This window comes from Canis lupus, chromosome 19 (assembly GCF_003254725.2).
Source record: "Canis lupus dingo isolate Sandy chromosome 19, ASM325472v2, whole genome shotgun sequence".
In the NCBI taxonomy this organism is placed as follows: Eukaryota; Metazoa; Chordata; class Mammalia; order Carnivora; family Canidae; genus Canis; species Canis lupus.
The window spans coordinates 31,065,070-31,090,983 of NC_064261.1; the positions used below are offsets into that span (position 1 = coordinate 31,065,070).

The window sequence follows — 25,914 nt, forward strand, 5'->3', positions numbered from 1 at the left end:
TAAGGCAGTTAAGGTTTCCATACTTCAAAGCAGTAAAATGTTATCAATATACAGTTGACTCTTGAACAACACAGGGGTTATTAGGGCTGCCAACTTCCACCCTCTGCCCCATAGTTGAAAATCTGCACTAACTCTTGACTCTCCAAAATCTTAACTAGTAATATCCTCCTGATGACTAGAAGCCTTACTGATAACAAAATCATCAATTAACACATGTTTTGTATGTTGTGTATTGCATACAGTATTCTTACAATAATATAAACCAAAGAATAGAAAATATTAAGACAACCAAAAAGAAAATGCATTTATGATACTATACTGTATTTATTTTTAAAATGCATATAAATTGACCCATGCTATTAAACCCATTTTGTCCAAACATCAACTATACTACTGTAATTTGTATATATAAAACATAATAAGAGCAACCATCAAAATAAGCTATGCAAAAGATACTCTCAAAAACACTAAATAAAAATGAAATTCTAAAAAATGTTCACATAATCTATTAGAAAAGGAAGCAAAAAACAAATTAGAAATATTAAAGAAACAAGTAATAAAGAACAAACCTAAGTTTTAACATTTGAATAATTAAATAAAAGTACATAGTCTAAACAGATGAATGAAAGGGCAGAGGTTGACACAGTAGGAAAAAACCATGATCTAACTACCCACTATTTAAAACAAATGGGCAGCCCCAGTGGCACAGCGGTTTAGCGCCACCTGCAGCCCAGGGCGTGATCCTGGAGACCCTGGATCGAGTCCCATGTCAGGCTCTCTGCATGGAGCCTGCTTCTCCCTTTGCCTGTCTCTCTCTGTGTGTGTATGTGTATCTCTATGAATAAATAAAATCTTAAAAAAAAAATAAAACTTAAAACTTCAAATATAATGATACATATAAATTGAAAGCAAGGGGATAGAAAAAAATATACCATCTAAACATTAATTTTAAAAAGTACATCTGAGAGCAAATAATTTTACTAGGACAAAAAAGGGACATTACAAAATATTTATGCATAAAAGAACATAGCTGGAAAACAAATGAAATAAAAATAGGAAGAAAATTAGAAAATAGAAAAAGCACAAATATAACTGGCAATGTCAAATATTTAGCAATGCTAGAATTCTTACATAGAAAATTAGCAAGAATGTAGAAGAACTCAACAATACATCAACTAACAGACCCATTGACACGCAAAGGATTCCCTAACTCAGCATCGGAATACTCACTCTTCTCAATTGTCTGTGAAACATTTTAAGACAGGCCATATCCTGGGTCATTAAATAAACCTTACCAAATTGAAAACTAAAATCAGTGCTCTAATAATCATAATGAAATCAGAGTAGAAAACAGTAACAGAAAGTGAAGAAATAAAATAGAAATGAAACACTTGGAAATTAAAGAACACATTTTAAAATATTCCACAGGATAAAGAGGACTCAGGGAAATAAAAAAAGTACAATAAACTGGGAAAAAAAACGTTATCAAAATCTGACCATGGAATATAGCTAAAGCAGTGCTGAAAATGGAATTTATGACCTAAATTTTTAATTAGAAAAAAAGGAAATGTACTAGCTGGGAGTATTAGACTCAATCACAGAAAGTAAAAAATATTGAAGCCATAGCAGATGAGATGCCCAGGGTCAGAAGAAAGAATAAGTAAACAGCTGATAGAGAACTTGATATTAGCTTGAACTCCCTCCTAAAGAAAACTAGAAAAAGAACAAAATAAACAGAAGGAAAGGAGCAAAATATATGAGAAGAAGGAGTAAGGAAACACCTGATGGAGAATCTTGACACGTACCAAAATCCCCATTAGGTAGAACAGTGACTGCCAAAGGCAATAAAAAAAATATTTGGTAAGGGGTGCCTGGATGGCTCAATGGTTGAGCATCTGCCTTTGGCACAGGTCATGATCCCCAGGGTCCTGGGATTGAGTCCCATATAGGGCTTTGCAAGCATTCCTGGTTTTCCAGTTTTCCCGACCTCATAAGAGGACCAATAAACAACAAAGCATTTGAGAAAAATCTCTAAAGCATAGTGCACCTGCACAGAAACAAACTTATTAAACAGTTCCTTTAAAAATGAAGAAACTGTTCCTAACAGAACTTATCTAGGTTTATCACCAGAACTTTAAGTCAATAACAACTGCCAGGAAAAACCGAGATTCCTGTTAGCAGGCCAAGCACAAGGACAGATGTGTTAAGACAATTATATAAGAAACACCAAGCAGCAGCGTGACAAAACCTACAGCACAGAAAAATATTTTGCAGGATAGTACAGTAAAATGGAAATAATAAATAGGCCAAGTTCTTACTTGGCCAATTATAGTAGGTAGCCTTGAGTGAATTTTGTTTCTACCTAGGCCAGTTGCATCAACTCTAACCTACGAGGATAGCCTAGTTCATGTACTGAGGAAGGAAAGGTCAAATTTAGGCCTCCTGCTTCAATCACAGTAAGTGAAACTGATCCACTACACCCACTCACCTACCCACACGTATACGTGTGTATGTGCATCTTCACAGCAGAGACTTCAAAATGTCTGAAAAAGACTAAATTAAAATTAGATGATCTCTGAGGTTCCTTGTTTCTAAAGATGCTCTCCTGCAGATGGAAAAGAGGAGTATCTTCACATAAGAAAAAAGACAATTATGTAACAGGTAAGGCAGGTAAGAAACGTTGAAGGGCTGTAGGAAATAATTATTTTCATAATGTTTAAGTCAAAGGCCTATAAATGACTCTTTAACAGTGACTGAAACCCTTTAGATCCCCCTTAAAAGTATAGACTTTGATTATATCCCTAAATGAAGCCTATACAGTGGGAAAGGATTTCATTAGGAGTCTAAAGTGAAGAGAGATTTGGACGCCTGGGTGGCTCAGTGGTTGAGCGTCTGCCTTTGGCTCAGGACATGATCCCAGAGTTTCGGGATGGAGTCCCTCATTGGGTTCGCTGCATGGAGCCTGCTTCCTCTCTTCCCTCTGCCTGTCTCTCTGCCTCTGCCTCTCTCTCTCTCTCTCTCTCTCTCATGAATAAATAAATGAAATCTTTAAAAAAAAAAAAAAAGTGGAAAAAAAAAGTGAAGAGAGATTAACAACAAAGTTTAAAAGATAACATAAACACAATAATTTTGAAAAGAAAAGGAGGTAACTTACTGATGGACAATGTACATTTTAGTAGGGGCTTAAGCGAGTAGCAGTAACTTCTATTTTCTACCGAAAAAAGAATTTATAAAACAGAAGGAAGAGAAACAAATATTATGGTACTCCCAATATAAACTATGCCTTCTACAGTTTAAAAAAAAAAAAAAGGCCTTCTTTTTTCTATATAGAAGTCAGAGAAAAGGTTTTACATAAAGAGAAAGAATCTTTGACTAGCAAAGTTAGTAATAATTAACAACAAAAATAGCAAACACTTAATGAATACTTGGTATATCAGACACTGTTGTAAGTGAACATGTATTTATTCAATTAATTATCAAAACAACTCTATGAGGTAGGTCCAATTAAGACTCTTTAAGAAACTGAGACACAGAAAATGAGCACAGATTTCTAAAGATCACACAGGTAGTAGCAGAACTTTCATTCTACCCCAGATTATCTGGTCTAAGAGTCTATGCTTACAATCACCATAAAAATACTTTGTTTGATAGAATTATTTTGTTGTTATCAACAATGGAAGACTATTTATATTTTGTCTTCTCATCTAAAAGGACATTTTTTAAAGCTGAAAACACACAATTACTTTGTAAAACCCATTTTAAAATACCAACTTTCCTTTCCAGCAATATGGCAGAGTAGATAATCTAAGAACTCTGCTATAAAATCACTGGAGATGCTGGAAAAAAATGCAATAAACATTCTTTTAACCGTATAGCTGGGCTGAAAAGAAGCCTACAGCACGGAAAAAGGAGGAAATAGAAAACTTAAAAGCTGTGCTAGGATTGCCACAGAAAGGCATGTTAAAGAATAAGCAGTCATGACACCTGTAAGGCTCAGGTGAAATGAGGGCCCAGCTCTTCATTTCAACTTGGGTCTGGGTCTTGGGGTCATGGGATTGAACCCCAGGTCAGGCTCCACATTTAGCAGGGAGTTGGCTTGAGATTCACTCTGTCTCTCTCTCTGCTCCTTCCCATGTTCAGAGGTTCATACATGCTCTAACTCTAAAATAAATAAATATATAAATATATACATAGAATAAGCAGTCTAAGTTTATCGCACACAAGTAAGACATGGGGAGTAGCACATGCGCTCAAATAAGGTGAGATACAGGACTAAAACTATCCCAATGAAACTTCAAACTTGAATAGTGACATTATTAATTAAAGACAGACTAAGGGGGAAAAATTCCTCCCACTAGCCCAGGATAAAAATCAAAGAAGCTTTGCTCCCTCTACCTGGGATCCTGATGAAGAGAAGTCTCCCTTGAAAATTTACAACCACAAGGCTGCCCTCATATGGGTCAAAATTTGAGTTTATACTATCTATTGCTTATAAATTCACAAAGGTGAATCATTGTGATCTAATATCAGTCCTGGGTAATAACAAAACATCCCTCAAAGAACACATCCTTAACCCTGAATACACAGGATATCAGAGATAATGCTTACCTGAAGACAAAGGTCACAAACCAAATTATAAAACACCAGTGGAATCAGCAAAAGTCAGGAAAGCCGAATTACATTCCTTTTAAAACTTCAAATAAGGGACCCCTGGGTAGCTCGGTCAGTTAAGCATCTGCCTTCAGCTCAGGTCACGATCCCAGGGTCCTGAGATTGAGTCACACAGCAGGCTCCCTGCTCAGTGGGGAAACTGCTTTTCCCTCTCCCTCTGCCTTCCACTTCCTGTTTGTGCTATCAAGTAAATAAAATCTTTTTAAAAACCCTTCAAATAACAGAACTATAAAGACTATAAACTTAATGATTAAAAGAATTTAAAATATGAAAGGATTTTCTCTATACAAAAAACCTAAAATAATGGAGAGACAATATGGACTGGGAAAGATAGATCGAGAGACCATTAGAAACAGGAGGAAAAGGCCAGAAAACAGACCCATACAAACTTTATTTCCAAGTTCTAAAGGGCACTGGGGAAAGGAAATTCTTTTCAATAAGATGCCAGGGACCTGACCGGATATCCATATGAAAAGAAAAAATTTAACCCGAATCAATACTTCACCATACCCCCAAATTACTAATATATGGTCTGAAAAAATTAACAACATGCAAGCCTCTAACAAGGAGTAACAGATAGAAAAAAAAATTAACAACAAGAACAAAAATGCAAAACAGAATCACAGAGAGCATATGGACCTAAAATAATGAAAGAAAATCAGTACGCTGTTTAAAATCTCACACCTAAAAAGCATACATAGCATTACCAAATCTGTGAGTTATAACCTTTAAAGAATACATAATCTCCATTTACCAAAACTATTCCAAAGAACAGAAAAGCAGGGAATGTTGCTCAATTATTCTTATGATTCTAATTCAAGAGGGAAAAAGAACAGCAAAAGAACATATAAAGGCAAATCACATTAATGAATAGAGATGCAAAAATCTCAAATAAAATACTAGCAAACTGAATTTGGCATGATGACAAAAAAAGATTCAAAGATTTTGTAGAGCATTTAATATCACAAAAGCTACACATATAACTAATAATTTAACATTAACAGAATAAAGGAGAAAAAGCATACAAAATACCTTATTCAAAGTGGAAAAAATAAAATGAAACCTCATAAATTTTGCTGTAACAAAACACAAAGAAAGGCATTAGATAATTATAAAGGGGGCCAATTCAAAAAGAAAATATAACATTCATAAATATTTACTCAACTAACATAAGAACACCTATATGTATAAAAGCAAATATTGACAAAAAAGGGAGGAATTGACGCTAACACAATAATAGCAGAGAACTTTAATATCCCACTTACATGGAAAGACTGATCAACCAAAAACAAAACCATGAAGAGTGGCCTTAAACACATTAGACCAGATTAACTCAGTAAATATACAGAGTTACACTTCATCCAAACAGAACACTTCATCCAAAAGTTGCAGAACACACATTCAAGTGCACATGGAACATTCTCTAGGATAAATCATATGCTGGCCCACAAAAAAGTCTCAATAAATTTAAAAAGATTAAAATCATATCAAGGATCTTTTTTAGCCACAACTGTATAAAACTAGAAATCAGGGCAGCCCTGGTGGCGCAGCGGTTTAGCGCCGCCTGTAGCCCAGGGCGTGATCCTGAAGCCCCGGGATCTCTGCGTGGAGCCTGCTTCTCCCTCTGCCTCTCTCTCTCTCTCTGCATCTCTATGAATAAATAAATAAAATATTAAAAAAAAAAACTAGAAATCAATTACAAGAAGAAAACAGAAAAAACACAAACACATGTATATAAACAACATGCTACTAAACTAACAATGGGTCAAAAAAGCAATCAAAAAAGAAATTTAAAAAATACCTTGAGACAAATGAAAATGGAAAAACAACTTTGGAAAATCTATAGGATGCAGCAAAAACTGTTCTAAGAGGCAAGTTCAGGGTGATACAGGCCCACCTAAAGAAACAAGAAAAATCCCAGATATACAATTTAATCTTACAGCTAAATCAACCAGAAAAAGAACTAACAAAGCTCAAAATTAGCAGAAGGAAAGAAAGAGTAAAGATCAGAGCAGAAACAGAGACTTCAAAAGACAAAATAAAAGATCAACAAAGCTAACTGTAGTTTTTTTAAAAAGATAATAAATCTCTAACAATATCCTTTAAGAAAAAGAGAGCGAGAGGGCCCAAATAAATTAAATCAGGAATGATGAAGTAACAATTGACCCTACAGAAATACAAAGGATGATAACAGACTACTACAAACAGGTATATGCCAATAAATTGTAAAACTTAGAAGAAATAGACAATTCCTAGAAATACATGACTTATAAAGACTAAATCACAAAGAAATTAAAAATCTGAATAGATTAATTACAAGTGTTGAAATTAAATCTATAACTTAAAAAATTCATAAAACTTTATTAACACCCAGGACTAGATGGCCTCATTAGTGACTTTAAAGAGTCAGTACCTAGCCCTCTCAAATTATTCAACAAAACTGATGAGGAAGCAATGCTTCCAAAATCATTTAATGGGGCCAGCATTTCCCAAATATCAAAACCAGACAAAGACACCACCAAAACAAACAAAACAAACATGCCGATACCCGTGATGAATACAGATGCAAAAATCCTCAACAGAAGATAACAGCAACCTGAATTCAACAATATATTAAAAGGATCATAACCAGGACCAAGAGGAATTTATTACAGGGTTGCAAGAATAGTTCAACATCTGTAAATCAATCGAAGTGATATACCAACAAAGGATGAAAATCATATGGACATCTCAGTAGATGCAGAAAAAGCACTGGACAAAATTCAACATTCACTTATGATAAAAAGTCTCAACGGTAAGTGGGTATAGAAAAAAAATGACTCAACATAATAAAGGCTACGTATGAGAAACTCATGACTAACATTAAAAAGTAAAAGTACAACTTGCCTGTCTGGTCACAATTCATGCTACAATGTGGTTAGAGAACCCCAAGTGAAAAAATACAAGAGATCTTGGCATGATGGTGCCCTCAAGTTACTGGAAAAGTACATAAAACCCTTCTCTTAAAAAAAGCAATTTTCAACCAGGACTCAAAGAGAGGCTGGCAGGCAGAGAAGATAAAAAATACATGACCTAACTATATGCTGTATCCAAGAAATGCCAAATATAAAGATTTGATAGGTTGAAGGTAAATGATGGAAAAGATATACCATGCAAACATTACTTAAAAGAAAGGAGGAATGCCCATATTACTGTCAGATATAACAGAGTTAGGAGAAAAAATATTTACCACAGACAAAGTAGACATTATAGAATGACAAAAGAGTCAATCCACCACCAGGACCCAGAAGTCCTAAATATATTTGCAACTAAAACGATCTTAAGGGCAACCCCGGTGGCTCAGTGGTTTAGTGCTGCCTTCAGCCCAGGGCGGGATCCTGGAGACCTGGGATCGAGTCCCACATTGGGCTCCCTGCATGGAGCCTACTTCTCCCTCTGCCTGGGTCTCTGCCTCTCTCTGTGTGTCTCTCATGAATAAATAAATAAAATCTTTATTAAAAAAGAAAGCTTAAAAAAGAAAAACAAATGTTGAAATACATTTCTCAATTTCAAAACTTATTATGAAACTATGGAATCAAGGTGATGTGTTCATATAAGGCAAGACTTTGGAATAGAATATAAGATTGAGAATCCAAAAATAAACTCTTAAATTTACTATGGGCTGGTTTGTTACAAGGGGGTCAAGACAACTCAAATGAGAATGAATTGTCCTTTCAAAAATGAACATTGGAACATTGGAACACAAAAAATAAACTTAAAATGGATTAAGACCTAAATGTGAGACCTAAAACCATAAAAATCATAAAAGAGAGGACAACAGCAATTTCTCTGACAGCAGACACAGCAACATTTTTCTAGATATATCTCCTAAGGCAAGGGAAATACAAGCAAAAATAAACTGTTGGGACTACAACCAAATAAAAAGCTTCTGTAGAGCAAAAGAGACAATCAACAAACCTAAAAGGCAAACTATTGAATGGGAGACCATATTTGCAAATGACATATCCAATAAAGGATTAGTATCCAAAATATATAAAAATCTGATACAACTTAACAGCCAAAAAACAAATAATCAAATTAAAATACGGGCAAAAGACATGAATAGGCATTTCTTAAAAGAAGACAGATGGCCAAAAGACATCTCAACATCACTCATCAGGGGAATGCATATCAAAACTATGAAATACCACCTCAGGTATTAGAATGGCTAAATTTAAAACAGGTGACAGAATGGCTAAAATTAAAAACAGTCTCTCTTGCTCTCTCAAAAAAAGAAAAGAATACATGAACAGCCCCACATTTTTTTTTAAAAGATTTTATTTATTTATTCATGAGACACCAGAGAGAGAGAGAAAGAGAGAGAGAAAGGCAGAGACGCAGGCAGAAGGAGAAGCAGGCTCCATGCCGGGAGCCTGATGTGGGACTCGATCCCGGGTCTCCAGGATCACACCCTGGGCTGAAGGCAGCGCCTAACCACTGAGCCACCGAGGCTGCCCACAACCCTGTATTTATTGCAACATTATTTATATAGCCAAATTATGGAAGCAGCCCAAGTTCCACTGATAGATAAGTGGATAAAGAACAGGTGACATATATAAAATGGAATACACAATGGAATATTATTTAGCCAGAAAAAAAGAACAAAATCTTGCCATGTGCAACAACTTGCATGGAGTTAGAGCATATAATATTAAGTGATAGCAGTCAGTCAGACTGACTGAAATAAGTCAGTCTTATTGTTTTTTAATAAGATAAACACTATGATTTCACTCATATATAGAATTTAAGAAACAAATGAGCAAAGAGAAAAGAGAAACAGATACATAAATCAAGAAACAGACTCTTGGGATCCCTGGGTGGCGCAGCTGTTTGGTGCCTGCCTTTGGCCCAGGGCGCGATCCTGGAGACCCGGGATCGAATCCCACATTGGGCTCCCAGTGCATGGAGCCTGCTTCTCCCTCTGCTTGTGTCTCTGCCTCTTTCTCTCTCTCTGTGACTATCATAAAATAAAAAAAAATTAAAAAAAAAAAAAAAGAAACAGACTCTTAAGTATATAGAACAAACTGATAGTTACTAGAAAGGAGGTAGGGATGGGGATGAAACAGGTGATGGGAATTAAAAGGTATACTTAGTGTGATGAGCACTGGGGAATGTACAGAATTGAATCACTATGCTGTATGTCTGAAACTAATGTATGTTAACTAGATTGGAATTAAAATTTAAAACTTAACTTAAAAAATCATGTCTGGAAAACTAGATATCTACATTAAAAAGAATGAAATTGGACTCCTCCCTCTCACCATAAAAAGTGAACTCCAAATGGACTATAGGCATAAAATTAATACTTACAACTAAAAAAGGCTTATTAAAAAAACACAGAAAGTAAATCTTTGTGACCACAGCCAAGGAAATGGTATTTTAGATATCATATCAAATGCATATGTGACAAAAGAAAAAAAATGAAATTAATTTTAATTTTAAAGACAAAAACTTTTATATTTCAAAAAGTGATATCATTAACAAAATGAAAAGACAACTCATGGCATGAGAGAAAATATTTGTAAAACCTATATCTGATGAGATACATGAAACCAAAACATATAAAGAATTTTTACAACTCAGAGATAGAAAGGCAAATAATTATAAAATGCGCAAAGAATTCACACAGACATTTCTACAAAGAAGATATACAAAAGCCCAGTAAGCTCATGAAAAGATTAAAAGTTAAAAGACCGTAAAAGGCAAATACCAATCAAAGAAACCTGGTAGAAATTCTTATATCAAATAAAATAGATTCTAAGAAAACACCGCTAAGTATCAAGAAAATCATTATATTAGATAATGATAAAAGGTAGAATTTGCCAAAACAATATACAAATTCTTAACTTCTATGTACCAAATAGAGTAGTTCCAAAAATACAGTATAAAACTCAATAAAAAAAAACACCACTTTACATCTACTAAGATTGCTATAATTTTTTTAAAGTGGAAAATAACAAGTGTTGTCAAATAAATGGAGAAACTGGAACTCTTGCACATTGCTGGTCAGAATGAAGTGGTGCAGTCATTTTAGAAAACAATTTTGCAGTTCTTCAAAAGCTAAACAAAATTTTCACATGATCCAGCAATTACAGTTCTGGGTATATACCTTATAGAACTAAAAACAGGGACATGAATAGATACTTGTATACTAATGTTCATTGCAGCATTATTCACAAGAGATAGAAGGTGAAAACAACCCAAAGTCTCTATCAACAGCTGAACGGATATACAAAATGTGGTAAATCTATACAATGGAGTATTTTTCAGAGATAAAAAAGGAACAAAGTTTTGATACATGCTACATGGAATCTTGAAACCTTAAACTAAACGAAACAAACCATACATAAAAAAAGATATTCTAAGATTCCTCTTATGTATCTATAATAGGCAAACCCATAAATTTTGGGGTTAGGGAGAAATGTGAAGCTATTGCTTAATGATTACAGAATTTCTGTTTGGAGTGACTGAAAAAATTTTATAAACAGACTAGTAGGATGCCTGGATGCCTCAGTGGGTGAGTGTCTGACTTCAGCTCAAGTCATGATCCCAGAATCCTGGGATTGAGTCCTGCATCAAGCTCCCCACAGGGAACCTGATTCTCCTTCTGCCTATGTCTCTGCCATTCTCTCTGAGAAATATCAGAAATAAATTTTTAAAATCTTAAAGAAAGAAACAGACAGTAGCAAATGGCTGCAAAACAGTGCGACTGTAATCAAGGCAAATGAATTGTACACTCAAAAATCTTTAAAGTGGCAAATTTTATGTTATATGTATTACAATTCTCAAAATATTACAATATATGAAAAACCACTGAATTATACAATTAAAAAGGAACTATATACAGTTTAAATGTGAAGTAGATCTCAATAAAGCTGTTAAACCATACACAGTAAAAGTTGACAAGTCCTACCAAGAAGAATTGAGAAATCTTTTTCCCATGAAGATTTTAGCAAAAGTCAACAAAATTATTGGCAAACCACAAAAGGAGTGCGAGTAAAAACTGGAAACATAAATGATCAATAAGTATATAGGAAACAGCAACAACAAAAGCACAATGAAGTCCTAGATTGTAAACATTCTTGTCTTGTTTCCACTGTTAGGGCAAAACTTTCAATATTTCATTTCTAGGTATGATGTATGCCTTAGGTATTTGTAAATATCGTTTAGCAGTTTATGTAAATTCTATTTCTAATCCACTAAATTTTTGTTTGTTTTTTAATACACTGGGGAATTGATCACTTGGATTTTCTCCATTATATTTTACATTGCTGAAATTAACCTAACTTGGTATAAACAAATTTATGAGTATTTTGTGTAAATACATATATAGTTTTTAATTTGCTAATAATTTGTGTGGAAATTTTATAAGTTTTGTTCATATTGGTCTATTATACTCCTTTATTATATAATGATCTGAGTAGCTGTTAATATGAAGGTTGTGCTCATTCTGCAAAATGAGTTGTGAACTGTAACTTCCCTTTTTATTCACTGGAAGAGTAGGATTAGTGTTATTGTGTTAAGTGCTGAAAAAATTCATTAGAAGGTAAAACCACAGTACTGTAACACAAGCATCAAAATGGTTGAAATTTAAAAATACCAAGGGTTAGTGAGGATCATAAACTGCTGATGAAGTGTACATGCAAACATAACCACTCTGACCCAGTCTTTTGACTTTTAGATATTTGCCCAATAGAAGTATATATATTTATGTATGTATGTATGTATGTATAAGAATTGTTTAGAGCTGCAGTATTCAAAGTAGCCCCACAGTGTAAACAAACCATGAGTCCACAAACAATGCGATGGATAAATTTTGGTATACATATGCAATGATATCTCACTATCTATTGCTTTATGGTAAACACACCACAGTGTTTTTTAAGAAGTATTAATATCTTTCATGCTCCGGTAGGATGATGGGCCCAGCTTGTGGTTCTTACTCATGGCTGCAGTTAGATGGCAGCTATTAAATTCATCTGAAGTTTGACAGTAGCGTGATGTACAAGATGGCTCACTCACATTGTTGGAACTGGTGCTGACTGCTGGCCAGAATATCAGCTGAGACTGTTAATGAGAGAGCCTCCAAATAATGGCCTCTCCATATGATATAGACTTCTCACAGCATGACAGCTGGATTCTGAGACTGTTCCAAGAGTGTGAGTTCTAAGAGACCCAACTAGAAGGTAGAAGGTAGAAGGCTTCATGTTACTGGTAATCACAAAGAGTCTCTTTACTGCCTTGGATAAAAATGAATCGCAAAGGCTAGGCAAAATTCAGGGGTGAGGAATTCTGCAATACTGTGAGTTTACCTGTAAAGTTCACTGCAGGGCTATTTTGGGAGACCAGCTACCAGAAATGGAATATCATACATACAGAAGGGGTGGAATATTTAGGCTGAACCATATATGAAACTGCTGATACTGTGACTTACAACAACAGTAATTGTATGGTTTATTCTAGTAACATTAAAAAACAAACAAAACTAATCTATGGTGATAGATGTCAGTCTGGTAACCGCCTTGGGCAAGGAGTAAAAAACAAGAAGGAAGTACAAGGAATGTTTTTAACATATTGGTAATATTCTATATCTTGATCCAATGGTGGTTTCACAGATTTCACTTTGTCATTTTTATCAATCTTACATTTAAGATTTTTTTTGTATGCTTCACGAATGTGGGGCTCAAACTCACAATCTCAAGATCAAGAGTCACATGCTCTACTGACTAAACCAAGCAGATTCCCCTAAGATTTGAGTTTTATTTTATGTATGTTGTATTTCAAATAAAGTTACTTCTACTCCACATGACTACCAGAACTCTCAATGAAACACCAGTTCATATTCATTCAGATTGGGAAAATTTTGTTTTACCAAGGAAAATTAGCAAGTAAATGGCCTAGTGGGAACTCCAATGTATTTTTTGCTGATGCACACAAAACTTGCAAATTTTACTCTTTGCACAGTAGAACCTCCCCTACTTAAAAATTAATCCCCCAAACATTCTACCTTCTTTCTTTGCCTTCCTTTAAAAGGTGAACTAAAATAGATTTTTTTCACAGGGAGATTAGACATCTACACACAGGTCAGATTTAATTTAGTCATTCTCATGTATCCAGTGTTGTTATGCAAATGCACAATAAAAACTATCAACTTAAGAAGAAATGTTTGTGTGTGGGAGTGTGCTATGGGACAAAACAAAATCTCCTAACTCTTAAAATTCAAAAGTAAAAACACCCAAATGGTAGAAAACTGCAACTAAAAGAAGATTCTTTCAAAAACATAAATGTATTAATCAAAAATTTTTCATTTAACACTAATTTAGAGCACAGTTTCACAACCAACCAACTTTGGCACAGATGACATTTTATTTATTGAAGATTTTACTTATTAATTCATGAGAATACACAGAGACCAGAGAGAGAGACAGAGAGAGAGAGAAAGAGAGAGAGAGAGGCAGAGACATAGGCAGAGGGAGAAGGAGGCTCCATGCAGGGAGACCGGCATGGAACTCAATCCCAGATCTCCAGGATCACACCCTGGGCTGAAGGCGGCGCTAAACCGCTGAGCCATCCGGGCTGCCCACAGGTGAGATTTTACATCAGATCATTCTCAGGGTGTGTGTGGGGCGGGGGGGGGGGGGGGGGGGGGGGGCGGAGGGGGGCCTGTCCTGCATATTACAGAAGGTTTAGCTGCATCCCTGGTTTACCCACTAGATGCCAGTAGCTCCTACCCAACTGTGACAACCAGAATGCTTGGACATTGCCAAAGTCCCTTGGGGAAGGGGGAGCAGGTACAAAATCAGCCCATTTGAGAATTACTACTAGATATGCATAGGCTCAAAACTTCTTGCTAAAGACAACTCTTGTAAAACTATACTTTCTCAATCATCTTTAGAAAAATACTAAACAGAAAACCTACTCTAGGGACGCCTGGGTGGCTCAATGGTTGAGCAACTGCCTTTGGCTCAGGATGTGATCCCAGAGTTCTGGGATCAAGTCCTACATTGGGCTCTTGCATGGAGCCTGCTTCTCTTCCCTGCCTATGTCTCTGCCTCTCTGTGTGTCTCTCATGAATAAATAAATAAAATCTTTAAAAAAAAAAAAAGAAAAAGAAAAAGAAAAAAGAAAGAAAAAGAAAAAGAAAAAGAAAACCTACTCTAAGTATAATACAGATGGGATTTAACATGGATTTTGATTATGTTCCATTTACCATATGCAATGAACAAAGAGAAAAATGTGTTCTACAAATAATGGCTAATTATAGAATGTTAATGAGGCCAAGGCAGCCTTCCATCCCTCCCAACTACATTTTTCTATAAGGACAGAGACTACATGCATCCAAATCATCTTGTATACTCTTTTAAAATATAGATTTCTGACCCCCAAAACAGACCTATGAAATTGAGGTGTACAGATAGGAATCTGAACTTCTAATAAGCCTTCCCTAAGTGCCCACCATTAATTCCTATGCATACAAAAATAATAAGAAAAACAGCAGGGTGGACTACTTATCTCCAATCTTTTGTGACCACAACTTTTAATGTATTTTTAATCTGTGTCACTGATCAGAAGATACAGAAAAGGAACAAACCTCAACTGATAGCAGATGGTGTGGAAGATAAAATCATCAGTTTGAAGAGTCAGAGAGCCAGGATTTTGGTCGCAGTCTACCACTATGAGCAAGGTACAAACTCCCTGAGTTTGAATTCTCTATGAAAAAGAGATCAATTGTCCTACCACATTGTTATAGACAAAAAAACAAAAAACAGACCCAAAAGCTCTAAGGAAATAATACAGCACGATTATGAAAGATTACTATTTTCTGGCAGATAATACAAAGCTACAACTAAGAATCATGTTGCTATAAAATTGTCCAATAAAATATTAATTTGAATATATGAAAGAAATCTGTTTCTAAAGAAACATATCCTAAATAAATAAATTCAAACAATAAAAAATAAAAGCATATTTATGGGTAACTAGGTTAAACAAGAGAACATACTGAAAAGCAGGAAAATTTCTACAGATGAGAAACTGAGAGTTAGCCAAGTGTCATTTTATAGAAACAAGTATGGGGACACCTGGGGGGCTCAGTGGTTAAGCGTCTTTCTTGGGCTCAGGGCGTGGTCCCAGATTCACAGGACTGAGTGCCACACTGGGCTCCCCTCAAGGAGCCTGCTTCTCTCTCTGCCTATGTCTCTGCCTCTCTGTGTGTGTCTCTCATGAATAAATAAATTAAACCTTTAAAAAAAAAAAAGAAACAAAGAAACAAGTAAGTCGATAAGACCCTATACAACTACCAAAGAAAAACTTGGTAAGTTTTTGTAGCTAAGAAAAGATTCATATTCAATTTTTGGTGCACACCAATATGAAATAAGCACACTAGAAGCTTAGAAGCTACTTTTCTCACTGATTACAACTAAAGACTTGAGATAAAAATATATAAAGCAATTACATGAGTAATCTGAAAAGCAAATTACAGCAGGCAGAGGGGAAAGGCAAAATCACAATCTGAGGTATGGTGAACCTTACAGGTTTTCTTTTTACCCACTTCAATTTTAATTACTTACACCTGTGACTCAAAGATGGGTTGAATTAGAGAACTGCACAGGAGGGATGTGCATCAAAAGGGACAAGGGAAGCCCAATTTCTGGTAAGATGATCAGAGAAGGAGCCCTGTGAACTGAAGAGTGTGTGTGTGTTGGGGGGGGGGGGGGTGGACACATTTTTCCTCTCTACCAGCTTTGCCCCAGGGACAGCACCAATCATGTAATGGCATGGCCATGGTGATGATACTGTAGGAACTAAAACTCCTAATAATTTTTAGGAGAGAGAACACCCATCTCTGCATAGAAGAACCAGAAAAAAAGGGTTTTTTGAAGAGTAGTTTGCTTTTAATTTTTCACTTTTCTCTCAGCGCTAACTCTAAGACAATCCTATAGGACTGCCCAACACAGAAAGACTGCACTACCCACAAAAGAACAAAGAACTTCATCCTTCTGCCCCAAGTATGAAAAGTGGCCACCAGAAGCCAGAAAACGTGAAGAACATAAATCAGTGTTAAGTCCTGGCCTTGTGCCAAACCTGTGCATGTGCAGAATATGTACAAAGAACCATAGCAGTGACTGAGAGAACTGAGCCCCAGCATCAGCCTCAACTAGCCCACCAATTCTGCATGCAAAGTCACACCCAAAGCCTATATAGAAAAGGCTTTGAAACTGAATTTATGTAGGAACCACTGCCCCCCCCCCCCAAAATAAAACACGAAAAGAATTTGAGTACTGGGTTAATCTCCTACTAAAATAACAACAAAATTAATATTATATAATGGATTTTAACAGGACACAAGTCTCATAAGATTCCAAAAACTCCAGAATACAATAAAAAATTACCTGATACACTAAGAACCAGAAAAAATCTGAACAATTTCCAAGATAAAAGATAGTCAATTGATGAATACTTTGAGATGATTCAATGTTGGAGTTACCAGGCAAAGACTTTAGCATAGTACAACTATTCTCCATAAGTATATAAGGTGAATACTCTTAAAATGAAAGAATATATAGAAATTCAAGAAAAAAATATATACATACATACATGCATATATACAGCTGAAAAGTCCATTTGAAGGTGATGAGTAACATACCTAATCTGAAATAAAGAAAAAAGTTTATAAAAAAATGAAAAGAGGGGCACTTGGGTGGCTCAACTGTTTTAAGTGGCTGACTTCAGCTCAGGTCATGATCTCATGGTGGTGGGCTCAAGCGCCACATATGGAATTCCACACTCAGTGGGGAGTCTGCTTGAGGATTCGCTCTCTCTTTCCCTATACCCCACCTTCCAACTTGCACACACACTCTCTCTCAAATAATAAATAAATCTTAAAAAAGGAACAATCAACAGAGACACAGGGACCTCTAGACAAAATTTAAAATTCACATAATTAGAGTTCCTGATGACAAAAAAAAAATATTTGAAAAAGCAACAACTGGAAAGTATCCTAATTTGTTCAAAGAAATGGATTTAAAGATTAGAAAATCTCAGTTAAATAAAACCAAGGTCAGATCCATCAGAATCAAATCACTGAAAGCTACACTCAAATTTCTTAAAATTTTAAAGGAGGGTCTATTTTTTAAAAAGATAAATTTCATATAGGAAAACAGTAAGTGGAATGACTGCAGAGCTTGGATCAAAAACTATGGAAGTCACTAAACAGTTAAACTACATATTTAAAGTACTAAAAAAAAAAAAAAAAAACAGCTATCAACCCAGAAGTCAATATCCATTGAAAGTATCCTTTAAGGCAACTCAAAACATCATCAAACAGGAAAATTAAGAGAATTAATTGCCAGAAGACTTGATCTACAAAAATACTTAAGAGTGGGCAGCTCTGGTGGCCCAGCGGTTTAGTGCTGCCTTCAGCCCAGGGTGTGATCCTGGAGACCTGGGATCGAGTCCCACATCGGGCTCCCTGCATGGAGCCTGCTTCTCCCTCTGCCTATGTCTCTTCCTCTCTCTTTCTCTGTCATGAATAAATAAATAAAATCTTTTAAAAAAAATACTTAAGAGTTCTTCACTTCAATGAAATTAAACCACAGGGAAATCTGAAACATCAAGCAAAAGAATGGTAAATATCTGGGTAAATATAAAAGACTACTTTCTCCTACTAAATTGTATAAAATATGCATTACTACTGAAAGTAAAACTTATAGCATGTTTGGGGAGATTTCATTCTATGAAAATTAATACATATGACAACCATAACCAAAAAAGGTAGAAGGAATAGGGAACTGTATGAATGGAAGCGTACAGTTTTACTTGAAGTGGTAACACATGAAATCTAAGTACATTGTAAAACGTAGGTATATATAATCCATACAGCAACTCGAAAAAAAAACAAAGAAAAAAGATACAACAAAATTGAATACTAAAAATACAAAGAAGGCAAAAAAGGAAGAAGAAACAAAAAACAGAAGGGACAAACAAAAGAACTTAAAAATGGAAGGACTAAATTCAATGAATTCAATAATTTCATTAAATTTAAATTAAAAGAGGGTGCCTGTGTGGCTTAGTGCTTGAGTGTCTCTGCCTTTGGCTCAGGTCGTTCGTGATCCTGGGGTCCAGGAATGAGTCCCACATTGGGCTCCCAGCAGGGAAGCCTGCTTCTCCCTCTGCCTATGTCTCTGCCTCTCTCTGTGTGTCTCTTATGAATAAAGAAATAAAATATTTGTTAAAATTTTTTAAATTAAAAGACATTGTGAGATTGCATTTATAGTCTACCAAAAAAGCACACAAAATAGAAATGGGAAGGGGAGGTAAACTTAACAAGCATTATGTCTCCATCAGAGCTCTTGGGTGACTAGGCACATTGCCATTGAACAGTAATATTTTGGAAGGCATCTTCTCTGAGCAGCAGGTCTCAATAATGGGTTTAAAATATTCACTAAGTCTTGTTTAAACAAATGTGCTATAATCCAGGCTCTGTTTTTCCATTTATGGATCACAGGCAGAGTATAATTAGCATGATTCTTAAGGACCCTAGGATTTTTTGAATGACCAATGAGCAGTGGCTTCAACTTAAAGTCATGAGCTACACTAGCGCCTAATAAGAGAGACAGCCTATCCACTGAAGCTTTGAAGCCAGGCATGGACTTCTCTCTAACTATTAAAGTTCTAGATGGGGGCAGCCCAGGTGGCTCAGCAGTTTAGCACTGCCTTCAGCCCAGGGCCTGATCCTGGGGTCCCAGGATCAAGTCCCATGTCAGGCTCCCTGCATGGAGCCTGCTTCTCCCTCTGCCTGTGTCTCGACATCTCTCTCTCTCTCTCTCTCTCTTTGTGTGCCATGAATAAATAAAATCTTTTAAAAAAAATAAAAAATAAAAAAAATAAATTTCTAGATGGCATCTTCTTCCAAGAGAAGGCTGCTTTGTCTACATTGACAATCTGTTGTTTAGTGTAGCTACCTTCAATGATTAGCTAGATCTTCTGGAATAACTGGTTACAGCTTCTACATCAGCACAGGCTGTTTCACCTTGTACCTTTACGTTATAGAAACAGCTTCTTTCCTTAAACCTAATGAAACTACCTCTGCTAGCTTCAAACTCTTCTACAGCTTCCTCACCTTTCTCAGCCTTCATAGAATTAGAAAGAGTTAGGCTTTTGCTCTGGATTAGGTTTTGGTTTAAAGGGAACGTGGTGCCTAGTCTGATCTTCTATCCATACCACTCAAATATTTTCCCTATCAGGAGTAAGGATTACTTCACTTTCTTACCATTTGTGTGTTCACTACAGGAGCAATTTAAATTTCCTTAAAGAATTTTCCTTTGCATTCACAACCTGGCTAACTGCTGCAGGAGACCCAGCTTTCAGCCTATCTCAGCTTTGGACATGCTTTCCTCACTAAGCTTATTAATCAGTTCCAACTTTTGATTTAAAGTGAGAAACAGGGCAGCCCAGGTGGCTCGGCAGTTTAACACCGCATTCGGCCCGGGGTGTGATCCTGGGGCCCCTGGGATCAAAATCCCATGTCGGGCTTGTCGGGCTCCCTGCATGGAGCCTGTTTCTCCCTCTGCCTGTGCCTTTCTGCCTCTCTCTCTCTCTCTGTGTCTCTCATGAATAATAAAATCTTAATAATAAACTGAGAAACATGGGGGCACCTGGGTGGCTCAGGGCTCAGGGCACTTAAGCGTCCAAATCTTGATTTCGACTCAGATCATGATCTCATGATCTTTGAGACAGAGCCCCACACTGAGCTCTGCATTGGATGTGGAGCCTGATTAAGATTCTCGGTCCCTTTGCCCTTCCCCCCACTCCACACTTGTGCTCTCTAAAAACTAAATGAATAACATGAGAAACAGGTTCTTTTCACTTGAACATATAGAGGCCACTGTAGGGTAATTAATTTCAATATTCTTATATTTCAGGAATAGTGAGGCCAAAGCAGAGAGAGGAAGAAAACACAGTAACAGCTGGTCAGTGGAGCAGTTAGAATACACACATTTATCAATTAAGTTCACACCTTATACAGGTGTAGTTTGTGGTACCCCAAAAGAATTACAATGGTAATATCAAAGATCACTGTAACGGAATTCTATCAGAGTACAATGTTACTGTGAAAAAGTGTGGTGAGACTATGGTGAAAGGAAGGGGGGTTTTCGGAGATGAAGAGGACTTGAAACATAAAGAAAGAATTTCTGTCCAATACAACAGGGCAGCCTACTTAGGAGAGTAGTAATTACTGCTTATCGCTCTGAGGAAAATAGAAAAGGGAAATCAAGGAAACATCTTTTGAAAACTGAAATACCTTTGACAGAAATATTTAATGTATATTATAAGCTTCTAATCCAAAAAAAAAAAAAAAAACTTCTAATCCTTGTTGCATTCCTTCTGTTCTTACAAATTAAATATTCAGTTAAAAAAATAACACGATAACAAATATAATAGTAATGAAAAGGTTTGAAATATTGCAAAAGTCACCAAAATGAGACACAAAGACACAATGTAAGCAAATGCTGTTGAAAAAATGGGGCCAAAAGACTTGCTCAACACAGAGTTGCAACAAACCTTCAGTTTGTAAAAAAAAATACAGTATCAGCAAAGTGCAATAAATCAAAGTTCAATAAAATGAGGTATACCCATTATTTGAAAACTTGAAGCTAAAAGCTATAAGAAAACTAAAATTTTTTTTTTTAAAAGGAGGCAATGAATAATTCTAGGAAAAACAAAATATATTCAAAATATACTGTTTGGCCTTCCAGTAAATTAACTTGCATAATCATAAAAAAGTAAACAATGACTTTAAGGCAGGAACTGCCAACTGCGCATATCATTCCCATTTTCTCACATTTCTTTAAAACAAAACTCCATGGGGAGCCTGGATGGCTCAGGGGCTTAGTAGTGCCATCTTCAGCCAAGACCCTCTTCAGCCAAGACCGGGGCGTGATCCTGGAGACCCAGGATCAGGTCCCACATCGGGCTCACTGAATGGAGCCTGCTTCTCCCTCTGCCTGTGTCTCTGCATCTCTCTCTCTGTGTCTCTCAGGAATAAATAAATAAAATCTTTTAAATAAATAAATAAATAAATAAATAAATAAATAAATAAATAAATAAATAAATAAATAAATAACAAAACTCCAATATTGTTTGGGGTAGCAACAATTATCTAAAATACTCAGCACTGGGGTGCCTGGCTGGCTCAGTCTGTAGAGCACGTGACTCATGATCTTGGGGTCATGAGTTCAAGCCCCACATTGGCGTGGAGCCTACAATCAATCAATAAACCCAGTCCCTTCTGCACCAATGAGGGGATATGACTAAATTTTGGCCAATAACATGTAACTAGAAACTACAGAGTAGAATTCATAAACAGTGTTCCTTAAGATGGGGAAGAACACTGGCATGTGCCCTTTCTACTTCTTCATTTTCCCCTACAGTAAGCATAAAGAGTTAGAGGTTTTTGGAAAAATAGAGACAGAGTTTTCTCGACATACGAACATTTTAGGTCCCTAGTCATCTTGTGAAAGGATACAAGAGCAAACAGTCCCTATTAGGCCAGGATATAACCTAATCATATCAGGAACAATCAATCAGTGGTAAAACTCCCAGTGCCAACTCAAAAGGTAAGAATTATCTGATACAAAAAAAAAAAAAAAAAAAAAAGAATTATCTGATACACATCATTATCTCTGCAGGACCTAAATCTCTCTGAGCGTTGACACAGATCAACTGGACTAGTGAACTGATGCTTGCCAGCCCCCATTACTTTGACCTGGACTCAGTCACCCTCAGAAGACTTCTGCTCCCATTCCATGCTGTAGTCCCCATTGTGCAAGATCCTTCATGAATATGTGCACACCCTTAGTTTAAAACTTCCATTTTGCTGTTCAGGAGACACTACTTTGGGAAAGATAACCAGTGTTGAAAACCCTTTCTTCTCCTACTCTTTGGCTTAGCTGTATCTTTTGGCTCAATAACCACCAAAAGGTGAACACAGTTTTGGGTAACACTGCCACGTACCTAAAAGCTGACAAGTGTGTTAGAACTCAAAAAGCTTTCTTGGATCATGAAAAGATCTTACGTATATAGCCATGCTCTCAGGGAAGCAAAGGACAAACAGGGAACCTGACTCCTTGGTAACTGTGAAGCTGCTATCCATTCCCGGACCATCAATCTCTAGAATTCCTTTAAATGAAAGAAAAATGAACTTTTAGCTGATTTATTTTTTTTAGCTCATTTATTATTTCCAGTTTCTTTTATTAGATCTGTAATTCTGATAAACAGAAGATAAAAAGATAAATAGTAGAGGGATAGATAGATCCACAGTAACTAAAAATTATGACATAAGAATTTAGGGTGGGGTGTGTTAAAATGTAAAATGGACTAAACATTAAATCCTTATCTTGTATAATAGGAAGTCAATATAAATAATGTCCAAAATAGACTGAGGAAAGAGTGGTAAAAAATAATTATGGGGCAGCCCAGGTAGCTCAGCAGTTTAGCACCACCTTCTGCCCAGGGTGTGATCCTGGAGACCTGGGATCAAGTCCTGAGTCGGGCTCCATGCATAGAGCCTGCTTCTCCCTCTGCCTGTGTGTCTGCCTCTCTTTCTGACTCTCTCTCTCTCTCTCTCTCTCTCAACCTCTGTCTCTCATGAATAAATAAATAAAATCTTTTTTAAAAAATAATTATGTTCAAAATAAAAAATATAAACCGGGGCAGAAAAATGGGAATAGATGTCTAAACTATATCCCCAAAGGTATTTGGAAACTAGTACTAAAAATAGGATGGAGGGAGCACCTGGGTCACTCAGTGGTTGAGTATCTGTTTTCAGCTCCGGTCAAGACGCGGGAATCCTGGGATCAAGTCCCGCATCAGGCTCCCTATGGGGAGCCTGCTTCTTCTTCTGCCTATGTCTCTGCCTCTTTCTGTGCATCTCCGCTCATGAATAAATAAAATCTTAAAAAAAAAAAAAAAGCGGGAGTGGATTCCAGCCGCACCAAGCAACACTACACAGCCAGCATCCCAGCCATAGCTAATCAGAAGAACACAGTTACTGCCATCAAGCTGGATGGAGCGTGGTGCACCCTAGTGGATTAGATCATCAAAAGCTAAGCAGAAGGAGTTCCAACTTGTGGCCATGAAGCTTCTACAGGCCTCTGAGGAACTCCTACTACACTGACCTGAAGAACCACTCATTCTTCCCAGGGCAGGTGAAGTTCCAGGGTGGTTGTGGCCATGGTCTGGGAAGGACTGAATGTGGTGAAGACAGGGCGAGTCTTGGGGAGACTAACTCAGCAGATTCTAAGCCAGACAGCAATCATGAGGATTTCTGCATTCAAGTTGGTAGGAACAACATTCACGGGAGCAATTCAGTAAAAAGTACACAGAAAGAAATCAGCCTATGGTTAAACCTAAAGAACTAGTTGATTACAAGTCTTGTGCTGTTGACTGTATCTATGACTAAAGGTGAACAAAGTGTCAGTCCCCTTTGGCATCAGGTGATGTGTACCTGGACACAGCTATCAGTCCAAAGACTTGAAAGTAATAGAAACAATCTTTCTTTTCTAAAACAAGGTATGAGGTAAGTAAGTACTGGCTGGACTATGACCCTGGAAGAGGAGGCTATAGAAAACTGGCCCAAAAATCAGTGAGTGGTGAGAGCCCCATCATGAAAATTCATTTCTTTGGCCTGCTAAATTTGCTGTACATTATCCAAGATCTGCAAACATGCCCACTTTTACCATGCTTTGATCAAGGTCTCTACTCAGCTAGAAGTCTTTTCATGGTTTTTCTTTGAAAATAGTTTCCTTTGAAAACAGAATCCAATAGAATGTCTTTACTTTATAATCTTAGAATATTGACCATATGTCAGGTTACCAGAATGATTTTATGTTACCAGGTCAGAATTTGTGTTCCATGGCAACAGATTTGATGTAAAGGCCCAAAACACCACACTTCTTTTAGGAAGAAGGAAAATTTTTTAAATTGATAGTAGGTTCGTGGTCTTCATTAGGGCCTTGAAATTTTTTTAAGTTTGCAGGAGATAAAAATGTCATAGATGGGGTTTTGCTATGTTGTATAGCTTTGTTCTTAATTAGATGTTAGGGACGTCTGGGTGGCTCAGTGGCTGAGCATCTGCCTTCAGCTCAAGGCATGGTCCCAGTCCGGGGATTGAGTCCCACACTGGGCTCCCTACTCAGCGGGGAGCCTGTTTCTCTGTCCATGTCTCTGCCTCTCTCTGTGTCTCTCATGAATAAAGAAAATAATAAATAAATAAACAAATAAACAAATAAATAAATAAATGTTTGACAAGTATTTGTTTACTGTGTTGAGTTCTAATATCCAAAGGCCAACTTAGGAGTTAAGGGAACTTCCTGAATTGCTGGTGAAAAAGTAAGTCTTACACTGTCCTATGAGATAGCACCACCTAATGTGCTTTATATGATAGGATTTGACTAGTATTTACTCTACACATTTTTCAAAAGATGTGTTCTACTTAAAGATTCATTTTCAGAGTTATCTTAGAAATGCACTGAGTTTTAAAAGAATTTGAAGGGGCGCCTGGGTGGCTCAGTTGGTTAAGTGGCTGCCTTCGGCTCGGGTTATGATCCCAGAGTCCTGGAAATGAACCCCACTCAGGCCCCCTGCTCAGTGGGGAGCCTGATTCTCCCTCTTCCTCTGTGATCTCTCTGGCTCTCATTCTCTCTCAAATCAATAAAATATTTAAAAAACTAAATAAATACAAATAAAAGGAGCGTGAAGATCAAGAGAACACAAGAACAATCAGTACTGCTTTCCACAGGAAATAGGTTTCAGCAAATTCTTATTTGAAGTCTGTTTTGTTTTTTCCTTAATTGTGCTTACTGAGTTTCAGAGTATAGATGGTGAGCTGATGATGTTCTCTACAGAGGTCTACAAAATTTATTTCGCATTTGTAAGGCACAAGGTGATTTCACTAATATCAAACTAATTTAGTCTAATATGAAAATAAAAATCAAAAATAACTAAAAATACTTACCAATAAAGCCTTTGGAAACTGGATGGATAGATAGATAAGAAGGAGCATTTCATTAAGCCTTCATTATATGCTTTGTTTTGTTTGGCTTTGAAAAACTATTTAAAATTGTATGTTACTACTTAGATAAAAATGAGTAACTGAAATGTTAACTACTGAATAATTTAATCAGCTATTACAAAGATGTATCA

The 25,914-nt window shown here is 36.4% G+C and overlaps 1 protein-coding gene across 12 annotated transcripts in view; it reads right to left on the bottom strand.

The window, feature by feature from the left end:
- The window catches only part of PTPN4 (protein tyrosine phosphatase non-receptor type 4), a 206,884-nt gene that overhangs the window by 124,020 nt on the left and 56,950 nt on the right, over nucleotides 1–25,914 (bottom strand). For 8 of the 12 annotated variants that reach the window (XM_025429215.3, XM_025429221.3, XM_049097139.1 and 5 more), the window contains one exon: nucleotides 17,308–17,361. The exons of the other annotated variants lie outside the window; for them this stretch is intronic. In XM_025429215.3, the coding sequence (XP_025285000.1) occupies nucleotides 17,308–17,361 (54 nt within the window). The remainder of the gene's footprint in view (nucleotides 1–17,307; nucleotides 17,362–25,914) is intronic. 12 annotated transcript variants of the gene reach the window in all.